The 20,663-nt window shown below is 46.4% G+C and overlaps 3 protein-coding genes across 9 annotated transcripts in view; 2 read left to right on the top strand and 1 right to left on the bottom strand.

The window, feature by feature from the left end:
- The window catches only part of BPGM (bisphosphoglycerate mutase), a 38,840-nt gene extending 20,057 nt beyond the window's left edge, over positions 1–18,783 (bottom strand). Inside the window, exon 1 of the mRNA XM_069807799.1 lies at positions 18,720–18,783. The gene's annotated coding sequence lies outside the window, so the exon portion shown is untranslated. The remainder of the gene's footprint in view (positions 1–18,719) is intronic.
- LOC104310437 (aldo-keto reductase family 1 member B1) lies at positions 7,682–15,519 on the top strand. Its single transcript, XM_069807795.1, is given in 10 exon segments — positions 7,682–8,304; positions 8,653–8,820; positions 9,870–9,986; positions 11,317–11,394; positions 12,077–12,199; positions 12,665–12,771; positions 12,928–13,009; positions 13,550–13,633; positions 14,061–14,143; positions 14,612–15,519. Coding segments are annotated over 10 exon segments (966 nt in total). The 5' UTR covers positions 7,682–8,223; the 3' UTR covers positions 14,655–15,519.
- An 86-nt stretch (positions 18,784–18,869) lies between the features above and the next one.
- LOC104325370 (aldo-keto reductase family 1 member B1-like) overlaps positions 18,870–20,663 on the top strand; it is a 236,250-nt gene continuing 234,456 nt past the window's right edge. For 5 of the 7 annotated variants that reach the window (XM_069807782.1, XM_069807787.1, XM_069807783.1 and 2 more), the window contains exons 1-2: positions 18,870–18,997; positions 19,616–19,783. In XM_069807782.1, coding sequence (XP_069663883.1) covers positions 18,932–18,997; positions 19,616–19,783 — 234 coding nt within the window. In that variant the 5' untranslated portion in view covers positions 18,870–18,931. Of the gene's footprint in view, positions 18,998–19,263; positions 19,479–19,615; positions 19,784–20,663 lie in introns of those variants that run through there. The other 2 variants (XM_069807786.1, XM_069807781.1) reach the window with 2 other exon arrangements.

Raw genomic sequence — 20,663 nt, 5'->3', positions numbered from 1 at the left:
TTTCACCTTCAAAAGAAATTTCTGTAGTCAAATCCTCACACTCCTTAATCTGAAACCTTCTCTCTAAAACTTCCTCCTGGGTGTTTTTCTACTGCATGAATTTGCGCCTTCCCTCCTAGACTCTCCTTGCTCCTTTCCGCCTTCAGTTGCTGCCAGCAGCATGCCACCCAAATGTGTGCCCAAGCAATCCTCACCTTTTTCTTGTATGTGGGCCCATTCAGGCCATTTTCAACACTTGACAGTTTTTCCTTGACAAAAGTCCTAGATCCTGTCTTCTGTCTGTGTGCTACCTGTGCTGTTGTTGTCTCAGATTTCTCTGGAACTTTTCTGATGGTCCACTTTCATTCGAGGCCAAATTTGTATTGAGAAAGGTCAGAGAGTACAACACACTATGCAGAGAGATAAGAGCCTCTTATTTCCCCAAAAGGACTCAATTCAGAACTGTTATATTGTAAAATCACTCTGACTACATCCATCTCCCTGCCCATCACCCCTCAATACACTGGTTATCTCTTCTCCTGTAAACTGAACACAAGCATTATTTCCTGCAAGAAATAAACTGCAACATGGACAGGGGCCTGGGAAGCCCACACTGTGTATTAACCTTCCTGTTAGCAGGACAGTGCTACCCAGGCAGGATACCTTTCTTTATAACACCACAGCCATCTTACCCATCCATGCCTTCAGTCTCCTTACCTATTCTTTTTACACCTCTGCTTACTCAGTTTTTCCAGTTTAAAAGACCACTTTGTTCACTGCTTTTTCAATCAGCTTCATTTTTTCCATCCAAGGAAGACTGCAAGTCCAGAAGATATCAATATCACATTTTCACCCAAGCCTAGTCTCTAAATACACTTGTTTAGCTGAATTCCAAGCAAACTTAATGTGTATTCATGGACTGGAAGCTGTTTTCCTTGTTCCTGAGACCACAGCCACAGCTCACGTGAAGCGCTGCACAGTCCTGTTGGCCCGAAGTCCTTCATACGTCTCTATACACCAGACCTTGGTCTTTAATACAAGGAAAATAAAGCCTTCTCCATCAGATCTCAGAGAGCACGTAGCAGGCAAGGATGCACTAGTCCTACGTCTGTTTTTTTGTTAGAGCCACTGACCGCGTCTTGCGTTAACCAGACAAGTTGTTCTCAACATGTTCTTGGCTCAAGCATACCTATGCGTGGGTAATTTTTCATCACACACCTACCCTTATTTGCCAATATATCACACCACCACGTCTTAAACTAAGCCTATTATTACCTAAAACTTGGGGGTGCACCTGACAGAGCGGTGAGGTGTACCTTGCACACCAGTTAGTCACCCAATTACAATTTAAGCTCCTCAGCAAAGGGCCTTTTTCACCTTTTGTTTTACTAGTGCCTAATACAATGCTGCTTTCATATGTAAATACAGTGGGGCTTTCATCCTGTTTGGGTATGGAGGCAATATATAACCTCACACATCTGAGTGGATTCTCTTTATGTCAAAACCCGACGCGTAAGTCCATGTGGAGGGCAAATAAAGTATTCTACTTTTTTTTTTTTTACTCTAACTCCATTGCTTGGGGGGGAAATCTCTTCAAAAAAAAGAGGAGTGTGTAAGCACTTAAACTAACCCTGCATTTGTCACCAGAATCATAGCTTTAGTCTTTAAGTAAATGCAGAAGTTTTTCTGAATCATTAAGTACCAAATAAATGACTGAGAAAGAGGAAGAAAATACATAAAAGCCTTCATTATATGCAAAACAGATGGAGGGAAGCTGCTATGTGAAGCATCGTATTGCAAACCCAAAGTGGGAACTGAATTTCTAATGTAACCCCTATGGCTAGGTACTGGTAATGTTATCCTGAAGTAAAAGATGTGACTTCTGTCTGTTCATCTGAAACCTTAACTCAAAAAATTATTGTATTTCTGCATATCCCAAGCTGAAAACATACACATGGGAAAATCCTTATATTCTCTATGCACTCAAAACCATTACGTGGATATCTTCAAATAAACATCTTACCACAACAGGTGCCTAGATGTTACAGGAAAGTGTGTGGAACACAATGTTCTGAAGGAGCCCTCATGGATACAGTTCTAGCCCCCAAAAGTAGCTCTGAAAGAAGTTGTACAGGGTGCCAATGGCTGGGAAAACAAAATTCTTTCTCACAATCAAAAGTTTTCCCATTTCTAGAGCAAGAAACACAATCTGAAGATCTACAATGTTCACTTTTAAATTTTGTGGGTTTGAAGTGGTTTACAAATTAACTTATTGCAGCAGTATCAAAGGCAAAGAAAATCCCATGATGAATCTGCCTTTTTTTCCCCCATGATAAACAGCATAAAAAGTGCTGCAGACATCAGACGTCAGTAAGAAACTGTCTGGGAAGAGATAATTTAAAAGGGCCTCTGAAAAAAAGAAAGCAGCAGGGTGGTGTCTAGTCAAGGCATGATAAGTTAGTTAGAAAACAGACTGGATAGTGCTGATACTAGAGTATGGTAACAGCACATAAGAATCTGGGCAAATATAACCAAAAGGGTAAAATGGGAACTCCAATGTCATTGCAGAGAATGGGGAGAACAACAAACACACACAAGACATATTCAAGTTCGCTTGTACTAATGTCTTTCTATGAAAAATTAATGGTTCACCTCAAAGAAGCTGCTCTAAAGTTTTTTACTTCCATGTTACAATGAACCCTGGGTTAACTTGCTGATGCGTGTGTGCAGAGCTATCTCTGTCGGTATTATGTTTGTTTTCTCACAAACACTCTACAAATCACAAAGATTTGTCTTGTGCATATTACTTTTCTTTCCATGGTATGTGGCTCTCTTGCAGCATACCAGTTTACAAAACAAGCCCGACTGATGTTTAGTTTGGTTTTGAATGGAGCACAAAAATGAGTTTCCTATATAAAAAATCTGTCCTATGTGTCATGATTAGTAGAGAGGACTGAGTCACACTGTTCTTCCATTTTACTGTAAATTCTCAGAATTCAGTGGGGTTGCTCTTGACTTAAAAAGGCAACAAAATCAGGCCTCTCTTTTACATGATTGTTTCCCAGGAAACTTTAGGTGGTAAGTTGCTAAATAAATAGCTGTGTATCACAAGTTAATTCATGCTCTCCGCCCACCCACCCCCCTTTCTTTAATGAAAAAGGAGCATGAGTAGAAAGGCAGCCAGGACTAACAAATCATGCATGGATGGGGAGTCAGGATATCCAACTTCCCAGAATTTTTCAATTCTCATTTTCATCTCACATCTGTTTTACTTACATGGAAATCCATTTATTTAAATAAATTTGTGCCTGACTTCCACTGGTTTTTGATTCAGAATTAGTCTATTCCTCTCTAATGCCATCAGATCTAGCTGTCCACAGAACAGCGTGGAAAAAAATATTTTGCCTGTAATTCAGCATCTCCTTTTTATATTACAAAAAAGACACTTTTCTGCTTCCCAGAGACACGAGGTACTATCCAACATTTAGCACTTTGGATAGGTCAAGTACTTGTTTAAACATTCAGTACTACTGTCATTATTCTTCCCTGTTGAAGTCTGCATCTGCAAAATACCAAATAAGTAACTGAGCCAAGATCAATTCAATGATCTGTGAGAAAAAAACCTGGGCAGTAGGGTCCTGCCCTTCTTAAGAAGGCAATTACAGAAGTAGCATATAACTGGTAACAAACTACCTATCTTTTTTTTTGGCAGGGGGTTATAATACCTCTATAAAGGTACCATAAAACGAGGCCCATGCTATCTGACCAAGGTCTCTTTCCCTTCTAAACATATAGGTGCTCACAAACTTTAGACATGAAGAAGCCACTTAATCTAGTCTTCTGGCTTACATCTAGTTTATGGGGGCAGCTGGGAGCACACACAGGCCAAATTAATTTTCCTGGCTTCTGCAGCAACCCACACCTGGCCACCATCTTTTCCCAGCCCCTCGGGTGACAGACATGTTCTGGTTACAGGACAAGTGAGAGTCCCCAGGCAAGATAATAGCTGGAAGCATCCTGCCAGAACAAATTGCAGCTCATGCCCTCCTCCCTGCATGCCCTGAATTACTTCTGGAAATGACAGATGCTGAGAATGCAGAAGCCCATCTGACCAACCCTACAGCAAACCTGGAGCATACAGCGAAATAACTGCAGATCCATGGATTAGTGAAGGACAATAAGCCAAACTTTTGTGGGAATCACTGGACCTTCCACATACCCACTAAATGTTCATATTGCCCACGGGTATGCCATGTGACGGGAGAAAGACCAGGAGGTTCTGCTCTCGTATTCACAAAACCTGAGTAACTCAGTCAGCTAAAACAACCTGGCTCCCCTGTTGTGTACGAGTTCAGGTTATAAAGCAATTTCTATTCAGCTCTAATTGCACAGATTCCACAGTGGTATTTTTCATGCTGTTCCTAATCAAGATGAACTCATTGGTTTTACTGTATGCTTCATTTTGTTTTGTTTTTCAAACATGAGGAAAATATTTTCAACACTTTCGTGTTTCACAAATGGAAAACATATCCCTTCCTCCACTCTTAAGGCATTTGAAGTACCCCTTTTCTTGTCAAAACTAGACACGTCTGATTGCTGAAACTTGAAATGGAGCATGAAAATATTTTTCCGCAAGGACAAGAGCGTCCACTTGGCAAGAAAAAGAGCAGACTGTTCTCAAAAGTGATGCACTTTGGAAAACCTACAGTCTCATATACGAGAAAGGAAAATCTCGTTCCTGTGATAACCATGCCTACCAACAGAACTGGACAGGAATGTAGGTCTGGGATGGGCAAATTTTCCATTTGTAGATGAGTTGGGTTTGGAGGCTGGCCATGGTGTCCTTCCTATGTAACTCAAGTTGCTTATCCCCTCATTACAAAGCCCATTCTTCCACAGAAACAACTGAGAAGGTACGGTCTTTGTTGATGCTTTGGCACCTGCTCTTTTCACAAGGCTTGACCTAGAGAAAATCAAGCGAAGTATTTGCCAGTGCCACATTAATCCACCTCTCCAGTCTATGACCAGAAGGTTTTTTTTTACAAGTTCAAGAAGAGACACAAAAGACACTGACATGCTTCTGCCTCCGCAGCAACCAGTCCTGGCCTGTGCAAGGAAGCTGCAGTTTAATTAAACCAGTTAAAAAACTGATGCTGTTAAATTAATGCTAAGTCTGTGGGAGGATAGATGTTATTTTGCTGAAGAGTGCTTTCTACTGTTTTAACTGAAGTGGTAAGGAACAGATTTAAGCTAAATCAATATACAACGTACTTCAACTGATATGTGTCCAAAAAAAGGCATTTGCATCAACATAATGAAACAGTGCAAGATTTTCATGTAGACAAGACTCAGAAGAAAATGTAACCATATTATACTTTGGGAGTACTGTGAACATGTCCTGTTTTGCCCTTGTCTGCTGTCAACACCTCCTCCACTGCCTCCAGGGGTCTGCTCCCCACTGCCTGACAGTTTATTAACTATCTCTTCCTGTCTTATTTACCCTGAGGTACCCACTTGTTGGCAAGTCACATTTCTCTTTATCACCAAACCACCCCATTTGATGCAGCTCTCAAAACTGTAGCTTCCTGCAGTTCTGCCAAGTTAAAAGGTTGCTCTTCAGGGTAGTTTCAAGCTGATGTTCCATAGACTTTCCCTTATTTCCTCTATTTATAACAGTAATAGTTACTACAGCTTCAGAGCCAGACTGGCTGGGGTTTCCTCAGAAACCAAAAGATATTGCTTCAGGCTTCTTGTGTGTCCAATGCTGTGGAAATGTCAGGATGTGACTACTGTTTCTGGGAAGTCCATCTCTATCCAGAGGGTGACACACAGTGATTGAGCAGAAGTATAAAAACAGGCCAAAAAAAAAAAACATTTTTAGCAGCTCTGCTTTCTTAGCCTGGCATGATATCCCAGTGCCCATTCAATCAGCTTGAGCCCACTGGTTTACACTACACAGAGTAGGGAAAGTGCTTGGGAAAAGATCAGTTCTTACTGTTCTTGCTGTTCTTGGTTCCTTCCCCCAGATGCCAGCACGGTCAGGCCAAGGCTGGGATGCAGATCCTAAGGAATTTTGTCTTCCCCATTGTGCCTGAGCCACCACCACGGCTGCATCATGAGCTGCAGGGTGGCAACAGAGGGGGTCTCTGGTGATGAAGCACTAGAAAACGTACACGGTGTTGAAATCTTGATGTCCAGCCATTCTGAGGACATCAGGGTCAATACACAAAGTAGGTTAGACAGAGTTTGGTATTAGACTGGCTGAACAGAGAGCGAGCTGACACTGTTGGCAGACATTTTAACAAAAGGCTTGCTCCGATGCTGTTGAATCAATGGCAAATCTCCCAATGGAAGTAGCCTCTGGCCGCAAATGTGTAGTTAACAACCCAGTATGCTGTACAGGGCATACTGCCTTCTACGAGCTGTAGACAGCCCACAATCCCCATTGACTGCTGCAGTCAAAAACAAGCTGGAGGTGCTGAGCACAATAGAGTGCTACCGGTCATAGTAAATCCAAGCATTCTAAATTTTAGACAGTCTTACTGTTTCCCCTGGGATACACAACATGTTGTAAGTGCCCCGTTAACAGCAGGCAGAAAACAGACTTGATTGCCCTGCCACGCATAACAATGCTTAGCAGTGCAAGTTTTGCAACTTCTTTGAAAGAGAGCGGTGAGTTGAGGCAGGAAAAGCAGTCTCATTCAGTGCAAAAGACAGCAGGGAAAAGGAAATTCTTTTCTGTGCTTTTAATTTAAGGATCAGACAATTCAGAGAGTCGGTATGTTAGTGATAATTGCTAATTTCCTCTTCAAAACTCAGATTGTATCTTTTAGGTCCGTACCAGGAAATTTTCATGCCTATTTATTTATTACAAATGTAAGCCACTTTCATTTTTTCTCTTCTTATCCTTTTTAGGAAAAGAGACAGAGGAAGAGAGATTTCCACCTTCTCATTATTACAAAATCTAAGGAATGCGATACGCAATTCAATCTGAGAGATTATTGAAGAAATTCAAAAGCAGCAGTCACACACAAGTTTAACTCTGCCCCCGTGTGTGCAAACATTAAAATACATCCTCCCATCCTTTACCTGGATCCTGTTCTATTTTTGTGCAAAAAGATGTATTAGTTTATGACACTAATTGTATACGACATCCACAAACACCATGTAGTTACAGGGCACCTTTACTCTACTACACTCACATGTCTCTCTCTGCATTATGAAACTCTCCTTTATGGAGGGCACTAAAAAACAGGCCATAGAGACATGCCTGTTGCCTGTACTAATAAAACAAGGAGAAGTGAGAGTGAAAAGAAAAAACAGGCAACTCTAGAATTTTATCAAATGGATGGTCCTGTTAAGCCTGGGAAAAAATGGGTGCTTAATTTTACTTCTCACCTTTGCCACGCATGCCCTGTGTGAACTTCCCTGTCCTCCCCTGTGTCTCACTTCCCAGCCTGTGAAGCCTAGACACCATCACCTTTGTGTGTATGGGTGAAAAGGATCTACTTCTTCCTCTGTAAACTCACACGGAGGTTTCTCTAGCCATCTCACTTCATCAGCATGCAGGGTGACAAGGCTCCTGGCACCAGCCCAGGCCACCATCGCTGTCGTGGGGACACGCTGCTCCAGCCAAAAGGGCTCAGCCCTTCCTCGGCCCACGGCTGGCAGCCCGCAACCACACAGCCAGCGGCGAGGGAGCAAGAGACCTCTGTCTCATGCCCTGCGCCGGGACTCCTGTTTATCGACTCATTTTGGGACACAGCCTGCCTCTACCGATGACAAACCGAGGGGCAAAGTGCCACCGAACGAAGCAGGCTCTCCATCCGGTAGCCGATGGGGTGAACTGCAGCAGCGTGTTGCAACACCCCAGCGTGTATCACAAGCGAGATCTGCGTGAACAACCCACGGCACAGGGACAGGGTGCTGCAGGAGCTGAACCCCGCACAGTCACAAGCTGGATGGGAGCACAGCCGCCCCCAGCCCTTATCGCCGGGAGGAGGGGGCCGCAGGGCGCACCACTGCACGTTCCAGGGGGGTCATCACCTCTGTGATTTTTAATTGATTTCAGCTTTCACATTAACCTGTGTGAGTTGAGTCTACAGAGACAAAGCGCAGCCTTGTTTGCCGGATATGGGAGGACCCAGAGCACTGGCGCCGCTCCGCCATCTTCCCCTGCCCTAGCCCGCAACCCGTCACTATTAAACCAGCTGGGCAAGAGGCGGCTGCGCTGGGGCTTCCCAGATGGCGTGCAGGGCCACGGCGACCTACGTGCAGCTGAGCACCACAGCCAAGATGCCCCTCGTGGGGCTGGGCACCTGGCAGGTAACAGCTTCAGAGAAAAGCACCAGTATTGCAGAGCTGCCTGGCACAAAACATGGTTCCCCAGGTCCAGCTCTGGAGAACTGCCCTGGTGTTGGGGGCTCTGCTCTACCTGGCTGTTGGGCTGAACCTCCGTTGGAGTGGGGCTACAGATAAACGGCTGGAGACTGGCTTCAAGCCCCATGTTTAGAACTGCAAGAAATACTGCTCTTGTAAAGAAAAAAAAAAAACCAACCTGGGGCAGGGGGGTATTGCTTTCAGTAAGGTGGTTTTCCTATTTTTGTTTTGCTACGATACAGGTATTTAACATATACTGATTTGAGATTCTTAAGATTTATGCATTATTTTTAGTCTCCAGCTGGGAAAGTAACAGCTGCAGTGATGACTGCCATCGATGCTGGGTACCGCCACTTTGATTGTGCCTACAGGTACCAGAATGAGAAAGAAGTTGGGGAAGGGATCCACCAGAAAATCAAGGAAGGTGTTGTGAAATGAGAAGACCTCTTCATTGTCAGTAAGGTAAGGATCTGATGATCTTCCACCCTGGAGCAGGGGTGGGGGAATGCTTTGCCTCCAGTATTTTCACAGTAGGAAGCTTAAGTACTGGAAATAATCTTTATGCTACAGGATAAAGCAATTCATAGCATCATTCAAGTCACTCTTGATACAAGCTTACTGCTTCCCCCCATTCTGTATGGACAGTTAGGAAGGATCCACTGTGTTGGCACCCTGCTGTGGTCTGGCACTCCGCTGGGACCCAGAAGTGCTGGGCGATGGAGGCCATCTGCAGACCCATTGAGGCAGAAGAAGGGAAGCAGAAAAAGGTAGAGTGGACCACATAGCACCAAGCAAGGTAGAAACCAGAGACGCAGACGTCTGAGATCGCTCGCTGTAAAGGACTGACACAGAGGCAGAACAAGTTCGGTAATGGCACCGCACTGACTGCTAAAGCACAGCAGAGTAGACGAGCCTGGCAGTGGCCGGTGCTTGTTCCAGCAGCCGGGCTTGCAGTCCTGCCGAAGGGGTGTCTCTGCCGTGTGAGGAAGATGAGGTTCTGGGCACCTTGGGACAGTGTAATCTGCTCAGCACATGTCCCAAGGAAGGTGTGGTTGGTGGGTTCTCTTTCTCTTGCTTGTTAAGAAAAACAGGCTATTTAGCTGGATTCTGAAGTTGCTTCGTACCTTGGTAAAGGTTGGTGCCAACTACTTCTTTGTGGCTTGTGTTATATTTTCTTGGCTTTGCCTGCTAAATTTTTTACAGGAAACGTACAAATGGTCAAATCTGAAAGAAAGCTTTCTTGAGCTAAGCCATCCTCTTGCACAAAAATCTGACCTTGCAATAGGAGTTTTTTCTACAGATCTGTCTGATCATGTATACTGCCACTGCACATACTGCCTTCAGTGTCACTGGCCAGTCCCATCACAGAGCAAGGCCCATCTGAAGAGCACTAGGATGGCCTCATTCCACATCACCTTCCAAAGGAGATGGAGCATTTCTGTCCTGTGCAGGAGAGCACCAGAGAGCTTTAACCCAGGAGGTCACGGAATGCCTTGGCTTTTTGTCTCTAGCTGTGGTGCACATTTTATGACAAGCCTCTGGTGAAGGGAGCCTGCCAGAAGACTCTTGCTGACCTGAAACTGGATTACCTGGATCTCTACCTCATGCACTGGCCTCTTGGGTTCAAGGTACAGTAACAGCAGTGCCCTTGGCTTTCCCTCCTGGGAGACTTCCTCAAAACTGCCCGTAATGCTTGTAGCACTACTGCTGCAGCAGTCCTGAAAAACCATGTGTCTGTTGTGTGCACCAGCACTGGTCCAGTGCTGCTCATTCAGCTTTACCCTGGCCTCGTGAGCCAGGCTCTTGATCTCTGCCCCCGAGACCACTGCTTGCACAGCATCCTCTGCCCTTTGGAAAGTTGAAGAGGCAGACCTAGCACTAAGGTCAGGCCTCCCAGCTGCAAGCATAAGCTATGCCACTTTCCCTTTCTTTTACAAATCCAAAGCATGCTCATCTGAAAATTACCCCTTGCGGGAAGGAGGGTTGTCCTTTGCTGCCTGACAGAAATTCTTTCCTCTGCATGTTACAGAATCGCAGAGCGAAAGAAAATGCTTCTGTTTTCCATTTCTCTCTTAAATCACCAAGTACTTAATACAGTCCAGATTGAGCTGACCTTGCCTGTAGGAGCCTTAGTGTTGTTTCACAGACCTTGGATTTCAAAAGATGAGGCTTTTCGATACCGAACTTTCACAGACTATGTGTACTTCAAATGATCTATGTCAGTTTGTGCATATATATATATATACACACATACCCTTAGCCTTTCCTTTCTGCTACACCCGGATCAAAATCTCTATTCTACCTAATACTTTTGAGCTCAGCTTCATTTCATTCTCTCAATATTGTTTTGGTTAGCTTTATGTGGACAAAGCTGCCAAGTGAAACTGCATAATATTGTGGCATCTAGAAAATTCCAATCATTCAAAACACTTTGGCCATACTGTCTAGTTACAGGCTGTTCTAGTTTTCCTAATACAGCAACTTAAACCGTGAGCGTCCCCATGGGAAATCTGTTAGCAGTACCTTTTTCAGCAAGTATACTCCAGTATAAATGTGTATGTTCACAGGACCAAAGTCAATCCTCCATATAACTTTTTAAAAACAACTAAAGAAGCTATTATTCCTAAACATGCATAACAGAACAATACATGAAGTGACCCCATGTAAGACTCCAGGATATTGTTCTATGAGTACCTTGCTTTGCTGCATGCATTTTGTAGATCATCACTTCAATGGGTCCAGCAGAAATACCTGTCTTTGTTGGGATAGTAGGTGGCAAAAATGTCGTGACCTTGCATGAACTAAGAAATGACTGAAGATTTAATTTAGTTACTATGAGAATTACTTCCGTTTTCTTCACGCACTATTAGCTTTAGCTCCTTACATTCCTGTTTGGTCCTTTTACATAGCTAGCATCCCAACAGAGATTATTTCAAGCATTTTCTCTCCCAGTGACAGGCAGGAGGTGAGCTGTTTCCCAAAGATGACAAAGGCATGTCTATACCTAGCAACACTGATGTTCTACAGACATGGGAAGTAAGTTCAGCCACAGCAGAAGAGACATGTCCTCTGTCCTCATTAGTCTCTTCCATGTTTTCATTACCTTCAGCAGTCACAGAACTGTTGCCTCACGCATGCAAAAATAGCTGGAAGGAACATAAGGCAGTACAAAGTAGCTTTTCATAATGTCTATGCTTAGTCATTACCTAGTTGTTCCTATTCCCCCAAGTGACTTATTTGACTGCCTGACCCACAGTGACCTGCACAATCACTTTCAGTGGAGCTGCAGACCAAGCTGAAGTTAGAAAAAGTTCGTTGCTCAACCATAACAACTGCACAATTGTCTTCACCACAGTTCTTGCACCCTTCTTGAATTGCTCAAATAAATTTTACAGAAATAAAGACATTTTTAGGTTGAGATCTTGCCTACGGTGTGGGGCACAGCCCTCCAGTTCTTACACAATAGTGGATTATTGAGTGTTGTTGTTCTTTTCCTCATGCAACTTGGTGTGAACTTCCACAAACTGAGGGAATGAAAATTTGGGCTTGGGTGAGACAGCACTAACGTACCAGTACCTGCTCTTCCCTCAGAGAACTTTGCAACTCTAAGTAGTTATTTTGTGCTACTCATGACAGGAAACAAGCCACATCAGGAAGAACATCTTCTTCATGATCTGTCTTGCATACCAGATGATGATTTTGCTCCACTTTGTGTTAGGCCGTGGAAGAGCTGGTGGATGCTGGTCTGGTAAAAGCCATTGGAATCTCCAACTTTAACCATGAGCAGATTGAAAGAATCTTGAACAAACCAGGACTGAAGTACAAGCCTGCAAATAACCAGGTAAACTGCTAAGTGACTGCAGGTGAATAGTTTTCAGGGATTATAAAGATCTGATTACTGTTGAATGAGGAGATGGAAAAAGGAAGAATAAAGTAGACAACAGCATGTACTCTAAATCCTGCTCTCTAGATATTTCTGAGTACACAAGGCACTTGGATACTTCCTTGGTCGTCTCGCCTTGCTGAACCACTGTTTATGAACGTTGGAGTATTTCCCTGGAAACATTCTTTCTGGAAGAATAAAGAACCTGGAGATGAGCTTTGTGAAACCCCCCCCCAGCAAAAACTGTATAAGCACTTTGTATAAAAATAGGTGTCTTCAATACTAAGAATGCATATTATCATGCAAGCCACTAGCAAATTAGGGGAAAAGGCAGCCTCTAATTGTATTAGGAGATAATCCATGGGGCACAACAATATTACAACAGTTCTGCCACTATCAGCCTCTGTGCCTTTGTGTTGGCAGATTGAATGTCATCCATACCTTACCCAGGAGAAGCTGATCAAGTACTGTCAATCCAAAGGTATTGCTGTGACAGCATACTGTCCCCTTGGCTCTCCTCACAGACCATGGTAAGATTGCTTTGTGCTTTGCAAGGGAGCTGGCATGGATTATGCTTGTAACATTGAGACTACAAGTGCACTATTAATCATTCATCTAGATACAGATCTCAGTTGCTAGGCTGGATCTTTCTATGGAGGTTTCTTGCCACTGATTTCTCTATGTAGGGCTAAGCCAGAGGATCCTTCCCTTCTGGATGACCCCAGGATCAAAGAGATTGCAGCGAAGCACAACAAAACACCAGCACAGGTAGCTAAGTGCAGTACAGTGGGTACTCCTTCCTGTAACACAGCCATTAAGGAAAACAGAGCTGCGGAGTGGGTAGAACCTCCATCCATTCCTCATGAATTCTGCACTCCTTTGATTTTTCCCTAACAATGCAGATTTTTTATAATATGGTCTGCAAGACATGCTACTATTATCTCTTTGGCCCTCAGAAAGATTCTTGACCCATCTTCACATGTCAGTTCTCCTCTCAAGTCCTCCTGCAGAGAATGTAAGCCTTGCATGGACTGCTAGAAGTCTGGGTGGGAAGAAAAGGAGTTGACTCTCCCAAAACTGAATGGGAAAGGAGGCCTTCCATGTGGGCCTCCACCACTTCTCTCTTTGCTCTCCTGGAAGCGCTACCTAGGCCAGAGGGACAGGAATTATTTGAATTGTAGCTCCACAGAAAGGGTTTATTTCTACTGAAATATACACTTGATGGCAAACAGCTGTTGGAACAGGCTCTGTCTGCTTCCTCCAGAGCAGGAGCCATCCTCTCTCTGACTTAGTTGTCTGTTCCTGCAGGTTCTCCTTTGCTTCCAGATCCAGAGAAATGTGATTGCAATTCCCAAGTCCGTCACACCACAGCGCATTGTGGAGAACCTCAAGGTGAGTGATAACGAGTGGCCTGGGTGCTGCCCTTCAGGGACGGCATAGCTTCTCCCTGCAGAGCAAGCAGTGATCCTTTCTCACCCTTCCCAAGTCCTCCTCAGACAAAAGGACTAGGCTTTTTCTTTCTTTATGCTTACCTACTACTGAGTGTTAAGCCAGGCCTGCTTTTGGAGGGGACAGGTGAACGGGTCTTATATGATATTTCCTGTTCAGTGGCTTGTGGATGAATCAGCAAGCATAGCTTAGTTGGAGCCCACACACAGTAACAGGCCAGAAAAGTCTTATATAGAATAAGCAATGTTCATAAAATAGTTCTTGTGTCCATAAAACAAGTTGTTCCTCTACTTGTTAATTCAGCGGTCCATGACTGAAAATAGACCCTCCAGTGTGGAGCTGGTCTCTCATCTTGTCTTTCTCTTGTTAGGTGTTTGACTTTGAATTGACTGAAAAGAAGATGGCAACCATTCTCAGCTTTAACAGAAACTGGAGGATCTGCGCAATGAGCATGTAAGTGACACTGCTTGTTTCCTTCCAACTCTAAAATTTTGAATATGCTTTACAGGGAATTTTGTGTCACAGTTACTAGGTAGCATGAAATTCAGTTTATTTAAAAATCATACCAACTCAAATTCCAATTGCTTTGTCCCAAAAATACTTTTTCAGGAGAGGTCTTAATAGTTTCATTTTAAAAACAAACAAAACAAAACAAAACAAAGAAAGAAAACAAACTACACTCTCATTTTGAATTCAGTTTCCAGGAAACCCTCTGTAACTTGAATTACAAAAAAAATAAGTTCTGGATGGTCATTTCATCTTTATCTGTATTAGAGAAATGAGGACACATATCTCCACATATTCTCCCTGTAATTACATGATGCAGATCTTCCCTTGGTGGCTCCTCCATGCACCCAATGCATCTCTATGTAACATTTAGGTCACCCATGAAAATAACATTGTCTCTTTGATTTCTTTCAGGTCCAAAACTCACAAGGAGTACCCTTTCCATGCAGAATACTGAAGATGCTTGTAACGTGGCCTTCACTAGACCTCTGGTGTCTCACGTGTCTCTACTCTAACTTTGAGCTGTCTATTTATCTAGTTTTCTTACTGCATCTGCCTTGCTGCTGCTAGTGAAGACATGAGATGTTTATCCCATGAAATTTGTTTGAGTTCTTTTTTTTGGAAGAAGGAAAAAGTATTTTCTACAGATCAAAATGTGGGGTGTAATAATTTTCTGCTTAATAGAAGAGAGGATTACTATTGAAGAGCCTAAGCAGAAGTGCTAAGCAGAAAATGGAGAGAGAGTTTGTACCACTGTTCAGTGATTGCCTTCAGTCTTGCATCAGCAGAAACCAGATGTTGGCAAACCCCATGCATCCACAATTTCATCAGAAGTGTCCCATATTTTAAGTAAAATTGACTTTAAAATGCAAAAACATAATTGGCTGAAAGTCTTCCATCTAGTGTAGGAAAAACCCAAAACCCTCCTAACCCAGAGACGCACAGAAAGGTCGCCTGCAGTCACCTGCACCTTGGGGACACGAATCCTCCCTGGGACAGCAAAGCCACTTGGCACTTTCTCCTGCAGGGACCAGAGGGCAGCCAGCTCTCAGAGGAGACCCACCTTGCCCCCTCCCCACCAGCCACCAGCTCCCAGCAGTGCCTGGAGTGCATTTTAGATGCCGCACAACCTAGGTGTCTGCCCCTGCACAGGAGAGGCTCAGCCCCTCGGTGCTGTGCCCAAATTGCCGGCACTTAGGATATTCTCCCCAAAATTTCCACTTTCAATTCACAAAGATAATCCAAGACCATGTGTTTCTCAGCTTCCTGAAGGAAGCAGCCCACAAAGCCCTCAGCAATCTCCAGGCAGAAGTAAGACATCCGTCCTGCAAAAAAAATACACCGAGTTATTGAACCCAGTAAGGGTACACTATTTAATATGGTGTGGGAGCCAAAGATGTAGGGAAGTTCTACCACCCTTCACAACCACCCTCTTTCCCTTGGAAAGCTCCTGCTCAAACACTTGCTCTAACTCACAGCAGAGCCACCATTGTGGGCACAGTCACACAAATTCATCCAGACACTCCTTGGCTAATGGCAGCACTTACTGCCCCATCCCACCCATGCCAAAGGGCTCTCCTGCTCCCACCTGAAGGATCTCCTCTCATCCCAGGGTACATACAACAACCTACTGAAAGAAAGAAGACATCAGAGGGGTTTAGCCATATCAACTTGCTGAATCAGGCCTATGTGTCAGGGATGCGCAGACAGGAGCTGCCCGCTTAGGGTGGGCAAATTAACCTGGATCTGTCACAGAGAGTGAGAGTATATGCTCATAGTTTCGTTTCTAGAGTTTTATTTTAAGTACACAGTTTTGCCAGCTCAACAGATTAATAGCCAAATATCATAATTATCAAAGACTGAAGTCTTAAAAAAAAAACCCTTGAGAAGACACAGAGATGGTGGTGGGACCTCAGAGGATGCTCCTGCCTCGATCTGAACTCAATGCAAGAAAGAGGCCAAGGTCTTAGAACTGGATTAAGCCTCTATCCTCCTGTCTGCATTCCTGCCTTAACAAGCATCTGGAAGTTAAATCACTGTACAACATTTAGCAAGATAAACATCCTATTTCAGTATACTTCTTTCCCAAAGGCCCCACCATCATCTGACAATGCCAGCTACACCTTCAGGACAGAGAAACAACTGACTGCTCCTGTGTCTTGGCATGATCTGGGGAAAGTCTTACACCAGCAGGCGCAAACGGCAAAGCAAAACACAAACCTTCTGCTCAAAATCCTCTGTTAAAAGACCAAGACATCTCTCATTCAAGAAACCATTAGGGAAAACCAAGCACCCACCTTCACAGGAGAACACGGACAGGCCACAGAGGAAGCAGCACAAAAATCTCAGAAGAAAACAAGAGGAAGGACAAATTGCATTTCTCAGCCGTGCTCTCCAAATCTCATTATCTGTCATCACACGCTCTACCCAGCTCCTTGCTGCAGGAACACAAGGCTTTGAAACCTCTCCCCAAAAAGACAGCCTCAGAAGAATGAGAACAAACGCTGCAGGGTTTTCTGCCCTTTCTTATAGGAGATCCCACCTTACTGGCCAAACAGCCAGGCTTTGCAAGCTTTCACAGGCTTGCAGAGCACAACTCTCTGATGGCACCAGTTCACCTTCGTGCTGCTTCAGTACAAAATCTGGCAGTTCCTACACCAAGACTTGAACCCACTCACCCTTGTTTCTGAATGTGACACTGCTGACACTAACAAATCACCAGCATAGCACCACAAGCTTGAGTGCCTTGGGAATACAAAGGAGAGCAGGAGCAAACTGGCACTTCATCTGGTCTCTAGGCTCTCTTGAGAAAGTACATCACAGCCAAAGCAAAATGTGTCATTTTGCATTTTTCACTGACTTCTCTGAACAACGAACCAGTGCCCAAGAAGCTGAGCAGACTCAGAGCAGATCTATGGAGAAGGAATCCCCAAAAAGGATGAAAGATAAGCCCTGAGTTGTATAACTGTTATGTGATTCAACTGAAACACCACATCCTGCTGAGGACAGCTGATGGCACTGACACAAAACAGGGGGAAGATTAAAGAGAAAAAATAATTATCTTGTCTGCCTTCAGTTAAATGAAGCAAAAGGAGCCTGGGCATCAGCTGTGGGAGAGGCACCCAGAGAAAAATGCACCATTATACATACTCTGAACTTATGCTTGTACCTGAATCAATTCTCCGAGTAGAAGCAAACTGCAAAGCCTCCCAAGCAGCCCTGACATACCATTATGGAGTACTTACAGGATCCTGCTGATAAATCAGGTTTTTTTCACTGCACTGTGACTACCTCATCACAGTGTATTTTGCCTCTCCAAAACTTCAAAGTCAGTTTCTAATGTGAAATTAAAGGTCACCTACCATTTATTTCTACACTTGTATATTTCATTCTGAAATATGGTCTGCATCTCCCTAAAGACAGAGAGACAATGTGATCATTCACTGAAAACTCACTACTCTTCTGCAGCTTCGAAAACATACTAACAAATACTTCCGTGCAACATTTAAAATCAAGTGGTTTAAACTCATTATTTTCCAAATTACTCATAAGCTCAGTTACCCCAAAGTGAAAGCTGCATTCATCCCATCTGGAGAAGGGAACAGGGTGCTCCCCACACTCACAAGCCAGCCACACAGAGGTTTCTCTAGCCATCTCACTTCATCAGCATGCAGGGTGACAAGGCTCCTGGCACCAGCCCAGGCCACCATCGCTGTCGTGGGGACACGCTGCTCCAGCCAAAAGGGCTCAGCCCTTCCTCGGCCCACGGCTGGCAGCCCGCAACCACACAGCCAGCGGCGAGGGAGCAAGAGACCTCTGTCTCATGCCCTGCGCCGGGACTCCTGTTTATCGACTCATTTTGGGACACAGCCTGCCTCTACCGATGACAAACCGAGGGGCAAAGTGCCACCGAACGAAGCAGGCTCTCCATCCGGTAGCCGATGGGGTGAACTGCAGCAGCGTGTTGCAACACCCCAGCGTGTATCACAAGCGAGATCTGCGTGAACAACCCACGGCACAGGGACAGGGTGCTGCAGGAGCTGAACCCCGCACAGTCACAAGCTGGATGGGAGCACAGCCGCCCCCAGCCCTTATCGCCGGGAGGAGGGGGCTGTAGGGCGCACCCCACGGGGGGTATCACCTCCGCGATTTTTGACTGAATTCATCTGTCACAAGAGCCCACACGAGACGAGCCTCAGCAGAAGGCCCTCCCGAGCCGGAGCTGCCCTGCCCTGCCCTGCCGTGCCCTGGAGGGGTCGGCGTGAGGCCCGCTGGGCCCCGGCACGGCCGCTGCGGCCCGGCTCTGCCGCAGGCCCCCGGCGGGCGGCTCCTCCGGCCGCGGCCGCCTGCCCGGCACCGGGCCTCAGCAGCCGGGCCCGCCTGACGGGGCCGTCGGCTCCGGTGGGAAACGCCACTCGCGGAGAAACGCCTCAGCGGCCCCAGGCGGGCGGGCGGGAGGGGGCGCTGACGGAGCACCCCCAGGCATTCCCCCCACGCTCAGGTAGTCCCCCCCGTACCTTACCATAGCAGCGGGCCGGGATCCCCATTGGTTGTCCCGCTTCGCTGCTGATTGGGCTGCGCTGCCATCGGGGCAGGACTTGAGCGACGATTGGCTACTGCCGAGGGGAAGGCCGAGCGATACCAGCCGCCGGGGTGGGGCAGGGGACGCCACCCCCGGGAAGGGTCCGGCCGCTGTTACAGCGCTCGGCGGGCGGCGCGTTCCCGAGTGGAGCCATGGCGACCTACGCGCGGCTGGGCGCCGCGGCCAAGGTGCCCCTCCTGGGGCTGGGCACGTGGAAGGTAACGGCGGGGAGCCCTCCTGCGGCGGGGCCCGGGGCTGCCGCCATACCGTGACCCCTCGCCCCCAGAGCGGGCGCCGCGCTGCCGGCGCCCCCGACGCCCCGGGCGGGGTCCCGGGCGGGGTCCCGGGCGGGGTCCCGGGCGGGGTAGGGCCGCGCCGCTCGGCACCGAGGGTCCCTCCCTGCCCGCCGGCCCCTGGCAGCGGCCCGGGCCAGCTCCTGCGCCGCCGTGGGGCTCTGCCCGGGGGCGCGGGTCGCCGGGGCCTGGGCTGAGGCCCCTCTGCTGGGCCGAGCCCCGCTGGCTGGAGGGCTTCTCCTCCTCGGAGCCGTGTGGGCAAGCGAGGAGGCCGTGGCCCGGCTCTGGAGAGCTGTCCTGGTGTTGGGGCCTCAGCTCTGCAAAGGCGCTCTGGAGCCCTGCCTGGGAGTGGGGTTGCAGAGGAGCGGCTGGAGGCTGGCTGGAAGCTCAGCTGCCTCTGCCCGAGGTGTGTACGCACCCAAGAAAGCTTTTTGGGAAAGCTCCTCTTAAAGCCCCTTTGTGTGTTTATCTGCCTTCTGGCTACCTGAGGAGCAGCATGTGAGAATCCCAAATCAAGGCGTATCATACCCTTTTTCCCTTCAGTCCCCCCCAGGTAAGGTGGCAGCTGCAGTGATGGCTGCCATCGATGCTGGGTACCGCCACTTTGACTGTGCCTATGTGTACCAGAATGAGAAGGAAGTTGGGGAGGGGATCCAGCAGAAAATCAAGGAAGGCGTTGTGAAACGAGAGGACCTCTTCGTTGTCAGTAAGGTAAAAATCAGATGGTCTTGGATCATAGACAGACCAGCTTTACCTGTGATATTGCTACAGTAGGAAACTAAAGTAGTTTTATGGTGTAGCATTGGAGAAGCTCATAATGTAAATGAGATCACTCCTGATACAACTTTCTTGTTTCATTTCATCAGCACAGTAATAGCGTTTGATTCTTTCCTGTCCACTAATAGTAATTTTTCTTATTGTAACCATTGGATAGGAAGAGTGACTTCCGTGAGCTTTGAGCAGGGAGAAGAATCAGCCGTATTCTAACTGTCTGGTGGCAGCTTTCTTTTCTTCCCTAGTCAATCCAATAACACTGAAGGAAGTCAAGACTCCAATTTCCTCCCCAAAATCTACAGAAAGCTTGAGCACCACAGCCTTGCTGTGGTCTCGCACTCTGGTGAGGAGACCCAGAAGTGCTGGGGGATGGATGAGGAGAGGCCATCTGCAGACCCATTGAGGCAGAAGAAGGGAAGCAGAAAAAGGTAGAGTGGACCACATAGCACCAAGCAAGGTAGAAACCAGAGACGCAGACGTCTGAGATCGCTCGCTGTAAAGGACTGATACAGAGGCAGAACGAGTTTGGTAATGGCACCGCACTGACTGCTAAAGCACAGCAGAGTAGATGAGCCTGGCAGTGGCCGGTGCTTGTTCCAGCAGCCGGGCTTGCAGTCCTGCCGAAGGGGTGTCTCTGCCGTGTGAGGAAGATGAGGTTCTGGGCACCTTGGGACAGTGTAATCTGCTCAGCACATGTCCCAAGGAAGGTGTGGTTGGTGGGTTCTCTTTCTCCTGCTTGTTAAGAAAAACAGGCTATTTAGCTGGATTCTGAAGTTGCTTCGTACCTTGGTAAATGTTGGTGCCAACTGTTTCTTTG

Source organism: Haliaeetus albicilla, chromosome 19, assembly GCF_947461875.1.
Source record: "Haliaeetus albicilla chromosome 19, bHalAlb1.1, whole genome shotgun sequence".
Taxonomy (NCBI): Eukaryota; Metazoa; Chordata; class Aves; order Accipitriformes; family Accipitridae; genus Haliaeetus; species Haliaeetus albicilla.
This window is presented reverse-complemented; position numbering and strand designations above follow the sequence as displayed.